At 37.0% G+C, this 12298-nt stretch overlaps 1 protein-coding gene across 1 annotated transcript in view; it reads left to right on the forward strand.

The window, feature by feature from the left end:
* The first annotated feature begins 1751 nt into the window (after nucleotides 1–1751).
* The window catches only part of megf6 (multiple EGF like domains 6), a 79703-nt gene continuing 69156 nt past the window's right edge, over nucleotides 1752–12298 (forward strand). Inside the window, 4 exon segments of the mRNA XM_048161012.1 lie at nucleotides 1752–2223; nucleotides 6400–6534; nucleotides 9629–9738; nucleotides 9810–9914. Coding sequence (XP_048016969.1) covers nucleotides 2141–2223; nucleotides 6400–6534; nucleotides 9629–9738; nucleotides 9810–9914 — 433 coding nt within the window. The 5' untranslated portion in view covers nucleotides 1752–2140.

Consider the following 12298-nt stretch of genomic DNA (forward strand, 5'->3'; position numbering starts at 1 on the left):
TTATATTAGAAACTACTATACACAAAATGTTGTTAACATTTACGTAGAATAAAACCTAATTTGTATTCTAGCTAGCTATTAAAAATGCAAAATTATATTCATCAACTGTGTTGGGGAAACGCATTATAAGTAACATGACCTACATGATCAGATTACTTTTTTCAAGTAACTAGTAAAGTAACGCATTACTTTTAAAATTACAACAAAATATCTGACTTACTTTTTCAAATAGGCTAGTAACGCAAGTTAGTGGCCATATTCACGCAGAATGCGTCTTTGCGTCTAAAAACACTCAGGAATGGTTTTTAAAAAAGCGCAGCGTAGAACGCGAGGGTCTCGAGATGCACTTTTGAGACGTGATGCAATAACGACAATAATGGAAATAATAGAAATAGGCAAACAGCAGAATTGATAGAAGCGTGCAATGCTTGCCCTGCCTCCGAGTTCTTCTGATTGGTCCACTGTTTTGGAACTGACATTGATGAGCGGCGCTGCGTGTGAAGTTGAAATTCTTTTAAATTGACGCGGCGCTAATGTGTGAGGCGCTGCAAAAGCATGGCGTTCCGAATGGCTCAGATATATGACTTTGTATGGAAGGCCAAAAGGGCCAAAAACGCGTGAATTTTAACACGTCAACAACATGTTAAATACGTGTATATCACGCATATTTAACACGTATTTTACACTCACAGAGTGCATGTAGCAAAGTCATATTAAGTAAAGTTATGCGTGATACAAAAGAAATACGCACACGTATTTCATGGACGTGAAATGCACATACTTAACGTGTTGTTGACGTGTTAAAATTCAGGTGTTTTTGGCCCTTTTGGCCTTCAGTAACTTTGCTAACGTTACATGCACTCGTCTCAATAAACGTGACGTCTGCGCCTTAAATTGAATGGAATAAATAGCAGAATAATAAAAAAAAAGATGTTGAGTGAGACATTCACTGAGACGAGTGCATGTAGCAAAGTCATATTAAGTAAAGTTATATAGGCCTACAAAAGTCCGTCAAGCGCGTGTTTACATAGAAAAACAATGGGAAAGTAGCGCATTGAAATAGAAAAATGTGTTCTGTGTGAACGGCCCCTACATCCTATAAAAAAACAAACAAAACAAACAAAAACATCCTATTCTTCTGCACTCCAGAATGGCAGCACAGCTGAAAGACTTGTTTGAACTGCGCCCTCTGCTGTACAGACGTGAATTTGCATTTCCTTCAGCCTGAGGCTTATTCAGTTCACTTTTGGTGTGAAAAAGGGCCTTTACATTTACCCAAAATAGAACTTTTTTGTTGTTATAAAAACAAACAAACAAACAAACAGCCCAGCCTACTGTAATTTAATTACTTTTCCCTTTAAAAGTAGCTAAAGTAAGGGATTACGCTTAATTTATTTATTTTTTTTTGTAATTTAATTATTCTGATGTAATTGCATTAATAGACTACAGATCAATTCTATATAAAACAACATCAAAAGTTAACGTCTAATGATAAAACATATGCTTTTAATGTAACCCTCTCCCTTTAAATAGGCTTTGGTCAGTTCAAGAATAAGCTAGCCTATGCAATTTTATTTTATTTATTTGAACAATCATTTTAATTTGATTTATTTTAATTGTATTGTTCAACTGGTCGAGGTTGATATGAGATTTACAAATAGGCTAGGCTAATTAGTAAGTAGCTAATGCATACTTTTTAGAAAGACTAATTTGTAGGCTAAAGGAATCTAATGAAGACGTAATTAGCTAACAAATGAGTTTTTAGAGTAACTTACCCATCACACACATCACACAAAACTTGAGAAACAACCGCTGTTGTGAGCACCGTGTTTCCATCGTGGCCCCTAGCGGTGGTGTGTGTGTGTGTGTGTGTGTGTGTGTGTGGTGGGAAGAGCGCTGAGCGATTGTCCAGTCTGTCTCAGTGTGCTCCCAGTTGAGGACACCAGCTCCAGGACTCCAGGATGCTCGATTATTTCAGTTTGCAAGGAGAAAACATTTAGCGCGTCCACAAAGATATATTAACTACAGCCCCACTCGTGTATAATGAAGTGATCGGACCCTGTACAGTGGACGGTGGGCCCCTGAAACCTGCTCACCACAAGCCCTGAAGAGTGTTTGCTGCATGTGGATGCTGTAAACGATGTGCTGCTCCGTGGCACTTCTGCTCTGCGGTGTGATCGTGTCTCTGATCGGCGCAGCATCACTGGACCTGCAGCCCGACATGTGAGTCACGCTCTTTGTTTCAAATATAGCCTCTGTATAAGTTTTTTTGGTCACTAGTCTTGACATTTTAATTAATTTAAATGTTAATTTTCACTGAGCTAGAACATGCATGAACTTCAGTTTTTTTTTTTTAAAATAGCCGATTTTTGTGTGTGTGTGATTAAAGTAATCTTAACGTGCTATATTGAATGATACCTATCACAGCTGAACATGTTAATGTGTCACCTGTGTTTTTTTAAAAGTGTAGGCTAAGCATTTCGCTTATGAAAAGTTTTTTTTTAATCTATTTTTGTCACTAGGTGTAACACTGGTAATGCCTTAAATTACTATTATTAATAATAAGTTATCAGTTTGGTTTCTTACCGTTAGCTCTTTGTTTTGGTACCAATAGCGCAATAATTTGGAATGTGAAGCTTATTATTAATCGTGAAGCGTTATTTCTGATGCCCTCTAGGTGTCGCCAAAAGCGATTCCATTTGAAATGTGAAATTATATTAAAACATTAATGATCATTACATTATTTAATTTATTCTGTAAACACTTGATTATCATATATTAAATGCATCCATATATATTCACTTGCTTTGAAACAGTAGCCTACAAACTGACTTGACTGAAATACTGCACTGTAAGAATTTGGAAATATGTAAAGCGTGACAGAGGCCGGTGAGTCAACCCCTCGCTGTGTCTTTGACACACACTGACTCCAGGGCTGATCCGGCGTGTGACTGTGCAGTTTATCTGAGAGCCCCCTAATTGACTCAGGATGTGCTGTATTAAGCCCAGATGGTCATAGGAAACAACCTGAGAGAGAACATGACCCTCTGAGGCAGAGCCCAGACTCACCACACTCGCTCTGGTGAAACTAAAATAAAGAGTTTAAGAGCCAGACTGTCACAGATGGATTAAAACAAATCATTCTACAGCAGTCCTGATGTATTTATGAAGTTGAAATGCATTCTCAGCGATATTCCATACTCTGAGCTGTGGATGAGGTGCTTTAACCTTTGGATAACCATGAGGAAGATTTAAATCAACTAACAATTCCTGACAGATATGATATGAATGTAAGGAGAAGTGAAGGAAAGCTGAGTTTGTATGTAGTACTTAGCTATAGTTTAGGGCCAAAATTATCCCTAAAAATGGTCTAAATCTGAGAAATCCTCCTTTTGGAAATATTTAGGTGCACTCAATTGAAAAATCTATTCATAAATAAAAGAAATAATTTTAAAAATTCAAAAACTTTTTTTTTTTTCAGAGGCAGAATTTGGCTTAGCAGGGTTATTTTGGTACTATTATAGTGTTTATTAATATTCTGAATTAACTTTTATTATTACATTTTCAGTTTTCATTTTAATTTTAGTAATTTTGTTATGTTTTTTGTACACAGCAAAATCAACTCTGCTCAGATTACATATGGTCCCTCTCTATATAGTGTTAACGTAACACTGAAGCAGAGTTAAAGTAAATGAGATAATTAAGTGATTAAGTTATGATTTAGCAGTAGTGATGAACACCTGCTGTTAACAAGCAGAATCACTGAAGAGAAATACAAGAACTACAAAGGACTTCCAGCAACAGCCTTAGATGAAATCAACTGAAGATAAAAGACATTAAATCTCTCAAGATCTGATTAAACAACTCCACAAACAGCATATTATCTCATTAACTTTAACTCTTGCTTCAGTGTTATTTTAACTCTATGTAGAGAGGGACCATATGTTCTCTGAGCAGAGTTGATTTAACTCTGGGGATTTTGCTGTGTATTAGTTTTTGTTTTTAAAAATATTTCTATTTTGCTTTTATTTATTTTTATTTTAGTTATTTTAGTACTTTGACTTTGACTTAGACTGAATTTTATTTCAGTTAGTTAGAAAGGCAAAATAATAAAAAATAAATAAAAAATTAATTTCATTTATATTTTATTTTATTTCAGGTTTATTTCAGTTAAAAATGACAACAAATTTTATTAGATTTAGTTTAACACTAAAAAATGACTAAAAAAAAGAAACAAATTTACTCAGTAAAATACAGTTTTCTATTGAAACAATAATATACTGTAAAAACAATGCATTCTGGGTAATATTTGTCATTTTAAGAAAAGTGGCCTATAGACTACTTTCTCGAAAAATGACAAATAATATTACCCAGAATGCACTGTAATATACAGAAGTAATATACTGTAAAAACAATGTGTTCTGGGTAATATTTGTCGTTTTCGAGAAAGTAGCCTATAGGTTAATAATAATAATATTACCCAGAATGCACTGTTTTTACAATAATGGAAAATGGTATTTTACTGTGTAAATCTGTTTAGTATTTTTTTAGTTATATATTATAAATTTTAACATTTTGAATTAGATTTTATATTCATATTTTCTGTTTTCACTTTAATTTTAGTTAAAGATTTAATAATTTTGTTGTGTGTTTTTGTCATCTTTTTATTTTTAAAAATATGTCTGTATAGTATTTATTAATTTTTAGTTATTAGTTTTAGTTTGTTTAAATTTTTTTGGATTATACTTCAACTTAAACTAAAGGAAAATGAGCAACTTGCTGAAATAAAATAAGCTTGGATCCTGAACATGTGGTTCAGCATGTTCTTGGAGGATCAAACTTTACAAGCTGTGAGAACATTTTGTCAACATCCTAAAACGAGCTGTTACAAGATCTAAGAGTAAGATCATTGGATTTATTTCCTCATTGGATCATAGTGTCAGCATGAACAGAGCTTAACTCATTATAGATTTTGTACATAGCCTTGTAATCAAATAATACGTTTATAAATTACAAGAACAAGACACGTTTCCATTTGTTTAATGCAATTAAACTACCCCTCCCCCCAATGTAGTTTTTTTTATATATATATATATAGACAATTCTTAAACATGTGGTCCCCAGTACCTGAATACGTGGTTACATCCTTGCGTAATTACCTTATCCCAGTATTTAGTGCAGGAACACATGCATATTGGTGTCTGTATGTCTGCTTACTGTCAGCTGACAGCTACACACATGCTGACCCACATATATGTTCTTCTGTGAGCATTTATGATGAAATGACCAATGGCTTTTTTACTACTTGAACAAGATGACTAATAATGACATCACTAAAAGAGGGGTTTTGAATTTTAAAGTTCAAAATGAGACACTTGATGTGGATTTGTGGCTCATGAGTGCCCCCTATATGCAAATGATTTACCCTGAATATACCCGGGGCTGGTCTGGATTTCACAGAGCAATACTATCCAACAATCCATGCAACATAATGGGTCTTAACCCTGTAAAGCTTGACACATGAAAAACAGTCAGAAAAATCAATTATTGAGCCTTTATAAAAAGTTTGCATAAACATGCATGTGTTTTTTGCTAAGTGACATATTTGATACATCAGGATATTATGGCTCTTATACACCGATCAGGAATAACATTATGAGCACTGACAGGTGAAGTGAATAACACTGATTATCTCTGTTAATGGGTGGGATATATTAGGCAAGTGAACAATTTGTTCTCAAACTTGATGTGTTAGAAGCAGGAAAAATGGGCAAGCGTAAGGATTTGAGGGAGTCTGACAAGGGCCAAATTGTGATGGCTAGACGACTGGGTCAGAGCATCTCCAAAACTGCAGCTCTTGTGAGGATGTTCCCGGTCTGCAGTGGTCAGTATCTATTCAAAAGTGGTCCAAGGAAGGAACAGTGGTGAACCGGCGACAGGGTTCATGGGCGGCCAAGGCTCATTGATGCATGTGGGGAGCGAAAGCTGGCCCGTGTGGTCCGATCCAACAGACGAACTACTGTAGCTCAAATTACTAAAGAAGTTAATGCTGGTTCTGATAGAAAGGTGTCAGAATACACAGTGCATCACAGTTTGTTGCGTATGAGGCTACATAGCTGCAGAGCAGTCAGGGTGCCCATGCTGACCCCTGTCCACCGCCGAAAGCGCCAACAGTGCACTTGTGAGCATCAGAACTGGACCACGGAGCAATGAGAAGAATGATGGAAAACTAATTAAAGATTCCACAGCAAAAACACCTGAAGATGGCCTTTTTTAGAATTATACTAAAGGGACTTTAGTAACTTGATTATGCTGATAATTTAGAGGCCTTAGACATGCATCAAATATGATATAAAAGTATGAAAATGTATTGAAGTAATCTTTTTCACTGTTTCTCAGGCCGAATGTGTGTGAGGAGCAGGAGATGTCTATGCTGGGAGTGAGGCAACCGTGCGTTCAGGCGTTCACCCGTATGGTGAAGGTGTGGCGGCAGGGCTGCTCTTCTCAGCGCTGGTGCATGGGCTACGAGAGGAAGTGAGACACACAAAACTATTTACATTATTTCCATCTCTCAGTCATTATCCCTTAAATCATTTTCTCTTAGCAAATATGACTATCTCTCCCCAAAGAATTATCTCTTAAGTCAGATGCAGTGACTTTTCTTTCCTACCGTTCAGTACAAGCAAATTTGCCAACTACCATAGCAGATGCTTTCCATTGACTTAAGTACAATTTTTGGGAAAGCTCTTCTGGAAATTGTCTTCTGGGGTTAAGTGACTTGCACAGCAATGGTGATTTAACAGGAGTCATAAGCAACTCTTGCTCCTCTGAAAGCAGACCACACTATCAGCCAACATATGTTCTTAAAGGGTTAGTTCACCCAAAAATAAGATTTCTGTCTTTAATTACTCACCCTCATGGCGTCCCAAACTCGTAAGACCTTCGTTTGTCCTCGGAACACAAATTAAGATATTTTTGATGAAATCTGAGGGTTTTTGATCCATACATAGGCAGCAACGACATTGCACCTTTTGAGGTCCAGAAAAGTACTAAAGACATCATTAAAACCATCGATGTGACTGCAGTGGTTCAACCTTAATATTGTGAAGTGACGAGATTTTGTTTTGTTTTTGCGCACAAAAAGTATTCTCGTCACTTCACAATATTAAGGTTGAACCACTGCAGTCACGTCGATGGTTTTAACAATGTCTTTAGTAGCCTACCTTTCTGGACCTCAAAAGGTGCAATGTCGTTGCTGCGTATGCATCGGATCAAAAACCCTCCGATTTCATCAAAAATATCTTAATTTGTGTTCTGAAGATGAACTAAGGTCTTACGGGTGTGGAACGACATGAGGGTGAGTAATTAATGACAGAAATTTAATTTTTGAGTGAACTAACCCTTTAAGACTTCTATCTGGCATGTTGAATACTGACCTGCTGATCAATATAGCAAAATTTGGCAAAACATGGTAACTATGACAACACTGAAAACTGGAGAAAAACAGCTTAAAAGTTTTAAAAGTGCATTGTATGTTTTTAATCGGAGCACAGTTAAATCGTCTGTTACAGGAAAAATCACACTGGTTTTTCAGTTGAACAAATAACAATGTAAAAATTGATTGAAAGAAAGAAAGAAAGAGAAAGAAATAACGTATTTCACAATAATGCGGTAGCTTACTATTGGAAGTACACAAAAACATAATAATGTAACACAATAGAAAATAAATATTTTCCAATCAGTAGGCTATGTTACACATACTATTCTTTTTTCACAGTATAAATGATCATATTTTGCACCTAAAAGATTGAAACCACTGAACTAGAGAACCGTTTGCACTTTGAATCGTTTAGAACGTTCTTGTGAACTGGTTCAAAAGATTAATTGAAAAGACTCGACTCAAACAAACGACTCTTCTCAGGTCTCTCTTCTCGGTTCTTCTCACAGAATGCGGCGCTTTTTTTTGTTCCACTGTGCTGCTTTGACGACTTTGACAGCTGCGCCGTGCCTGGCTGCTTTTTCAGCGTTTTTTGCTTATTATTTATGACCGCATTTTTAAGAAGTCTTGTCAAGTTAAAAGAGGTTCAACAATCGGAAGATTCAGCAAGCATCATGAGCGCGTGATTACAGTACTGTAGGCTCTATTAGTCTACGTCAGCACTTCTCAAAGTCCGGACTCCGGTCCGGATCCGGACCCGGAGGGAATTCAATCCGGACCCGCCTCCATTTCGTATTTCAACAGCAGTAATTGTGTGTAAGGGATTAAAAACCTGGATTTCCTACTTTGATAAACGCATGTCAAAATCATTTGTTTAGTGTTTTATGTCTTTTTGGGGATGGTCCGAAATTAAAGCGAAGGCGAGATATTTAAAGTTTTCCTCAGTGATTCAGTTGCCATGACAACGAGTCATGCTCGACGCAACACTTCACGCGCAGTAAGCGTTTGAATGGGTGTGGAGCAGTGGTTCTCAACCTGCGGCCGGCACAAATGTAAATGCGGCCCGCGATATGCCGACCACAATAATAATAATCAGACATCAGGCAATGTAATGACGCAATCACTCAGTTAACGAAACACAAGTGCGCGCTTAGGAAGAATTCAAACAGTAGCCATTAATTTTGTAAATTTAAGCCTCAAAATGGTCAAATTTGTTATTAGAGGAGAAAAACTAAATGTGGAACATAAAATGAAGGAACACATGCAAACAAGAAGAGTCGCAGCATCAGCAGCAAAGGTAAGAAGAATGGAAGAATCAGTTTGCTGTTAGGCCTAATGAGCGAGATGGGCAGCCTTCCTGTTTGCTCTGTAGTAAAGTACTTGACAAGCAAAACCTACAATTTCAAAAGACTGAACTGTGAAATCGATGTGTTTGTTTGATGTATTTTAAATCAGTAAAAATAACCGCATCAGCGCACCCGCGGCTGGATGAGCCCAACTCAGCGCGCGCTCGCGGATCCGATGCTGCGCGAGGGATTGCGACAGAATGCTTGATATCATCATTGTAATTAGCCTACAGTGCGCTCAGTGTTGTTTGTAAAAAGAGCTGAGTAACATTTGCTTATTAAGGCATTTATGTGATTGTTTGGTGACTTTTGCGATGATGTTGAAGAGAGTCATAAAGTCATACAGAATTAAATAGCAACTTAAAGTGATTGTATATACAGTTTGTGTGTTCATTGAGCATTACTGATTATTATTGTAAAGCTAATGTCAGTAAATTAGTTTTTATTTGTTATTTATTGTGTGCAACATCTTGGTATAATAATAGTATTATCTGCTAATACCATAACATTAAATCTGATTGGTTTGCATTGGTGACGTCATATGTAAATTATATGCGGACCGTGAGACTTGCACTTGGATCATTGTGCGGACCACTGGGAAAAAAGTTTGAGAACCACTGGTCTACGTTATTTCCGGAGCACAGAATGAACAAAATGTATATCTTGTGGTTTGATTAAATTAATTATTGTGTTCATTTAATTTCAGCAATGTTATGTATGTCTCATTTGCCATCGTAAAACAAATTATTTATTATATTATGTCGCATTAGATCTATATCAGTCTCTACATTATAATCTGTTAACTATTTTTGCATCTGTTTCTCCCTCTCTATATCTGTCTCAGGACAGGCTATTATACAGTGTATAGGCAGGTGTATAGTATGGAGATGCAAACTGTGTACAGGTGCTGCCCGGGATGGATGCAGAGAGGAGAAGAGAGAGGCTGTCTTCATAGTGAGTATAATAACACTGTATGTGTGTGTGTTATGGATACAGAGTATCTGAACAATGCGTGATATCTACAGGAGTGTGTTCTTCTGGTACCTGCTTTAATGGAGGGAAGTGCTCTGAGACCAGTGATCAGCTATGTCAGTGTCCAGAAGGGTTCGAGGGAACGCGCTGCCAATACGGTGAGTCTTTTGTGCCTTTTGAAGGGGTTGAAGTTTCAGCTCCTGAATATTCAGTGGCTTATTTATCTTTTCAATGTTCAAGAATGGTTTCTGTGGTCATATTTTCATTGATCTGTTTTAGGTCTTCTGCATGGGTCAGGCTGTTTGTGTTTATGCATATGAGTTTGTGTTGATGCATCTGTACATTAGAGTGTTGTATATTTCTAAGGCGAGGTTAATTGGTGTCTTTGAAGCTTGTTTCCCTGGAGTTTCCCACTCCCACATTCTCTGTCCACCACCTGTGAGTGTTTTCCCAGGCGAAACGTCACTTTGGTTTGTTAGATTTTCACTTGTTTCTGCCCCTCCTGGTTTGTTTTGACCGCACATGTGAGGTTTTCACACTGTGAGGTGTCGAATTAAGCAGAATAAGAGTGTCTGTGTTCTGGTAAACGTGATTTACCAGATCTGGTTATCTGGTTTAACAGCAAAGAGTTTGACTTCAATTGAAATCAGCAGAGTAAATATACATTTGAGCATTGAAGCAGCCTCACACACAGTTAGTATGTGAACGAGATTTCGTGTTTGTGTCTTAACAGTAAACCTCTAAGTTTAGTCAGAGATTTTTGTGTGTGATCTGCAGCTTTCCTCCTGCGGTTTTGTGCTGAGATGACAGATTGTGCTCCTAAAATGTATTTTCAGAGTTTCTAAAATTAAAGTTTTCTTCTGCATGTCCATAATGCAGAGAGCTGATGGCTAAACAGTACGGCGGTGAAATGACCGTGATGAAAAATGTCTTTTCCATGTTGGACTGGTAAACCTATTAAGCTCATTTGACTCAGAGACTGTGTATTTGTGCGTGTGGAAGAATGTTTTTACAGTGCTCTCTTTCAATAGTCCCTGCCACTGTAGCCCAGGACATGCTGTAGCTCAGCGGGCCTTTCCTGTTGGACTGATTGGCTGTGTTTAAAGGCCACTTGTCACTGAATTCTGAGTGGGAGAAAGCAGGGAATACTATTCATAGAATAAGAAAGTTAAAGGAATAGTGCATCCTCATGTTGTTACAAACCTGTAGGACTTACTTTCTTCCGTGGAACAAAAAGTGAGATATTAGGCAGAATATTCAAGTTGTTCTTTTCCATCTAATAAAAGTGAATAGTGACCAGGAGCTGTCAAACTCCAAAAAGGAAAAGTCACCACAAAAGTATCATAAAAGATGTGCATAGACTACTTTTAATGGTACTTTTATAGTGTTCTTTTATCATTTTTGAAGCTTGACAGCTGCTAATGTTTTATAAACAGACTAGTGTGAAAGAGTTAGCTCACCCAAAAATGAAAAATCTTTAGTTAATTACTCACCTTCATGTCGTTTTCAAACCCGTAAGACATTAACCCTTAAATGCATACCTCGGGTCTTTAGTGACCCGGGACGTCATTCACTACCCTCCTCCTCATTCATTTTTCAAAGTTAGACATCAACCTTCTTGGTATTCCTCAATCAATTCATTATAAAGAATATAACAAGAACAAAATCATAAAATTATAAAAGAATGCCTATTTTTGTATTCATTTTTTGTAAAAATTGTATAGGGTCGCAAACGACCCGAGATGTGTATGAGTGTACATATATTTTTTCTGCACGACAATAATTGAATCTTAGATGACAGAATAAGTGCAATTCACCTTTATTCCACAAGGTGGCAATGTCTGATACACAATGCTGAAGTGACGACTCATTTAGACAGAAAACGAAATAATAAGAGAAACATGAAATGGCTCAGCGATTTACTGCAGAGCGAGTACTGAACGCAGTCAAATATGACTGTAACTGTTACAGGATGGATCTGGTGAAGCTGTTAGCGATCGGAATATTGATTTTGAAGATGTTGAAAATTATATAGTTCTGAGAATACGTTTGAGATCGCGAATGGGCTCATATTCGTGACAAACATAAAACTAGCCCATTATTTGCTGAATTTACTGGGAAATGAGCTCTGACGAGGACAGTGGTGATGGCATAAAACATCTGCTCAAACTGAGCCCTTTCAAGCTCCAAAAGGTAACAAAATATGATTGATTTTATTCTTCTGTAATTGTTACTCTAATATCAGAGGAGTTTTATAGTATCACGACAGGTAGAGATCCTTCCGTGTTAGATATAGATCCGGGTCGATAAAGACCCGAATATGTAAGAATGATTGGCGAAACAGTCATGCATTTAAGGGTTAAGATATTTTTGATGAAATCTGATAGCTGTATGACTCCTCAATAGACAGCAATTTAGCCACCACTTTCAAGGTCCTGAAAGGTACTAAAGACATTGTAAAAATGGTCGACGTGACTGCAGTGGTTCAAACTTAATGTTATGAGGCGACAAGAATACTTTTTGTGCGAAAAAACCAAACAAA

This window comes from Megalobrama amblycephala, linkage group LG16 (assembly GCF_018812025.1).
Source record: "Megalobrama amblycephala isolate DHTTF-2021 linkage group LG16, ASM1881202v1, whole genome shotgun sequence".
NCBI lineage: Eukaryota > Metazoa > Chordata > Actinopteri > Cypriniformes > Xenocyprididae > Megalobrama > Megalobrama amblycephala.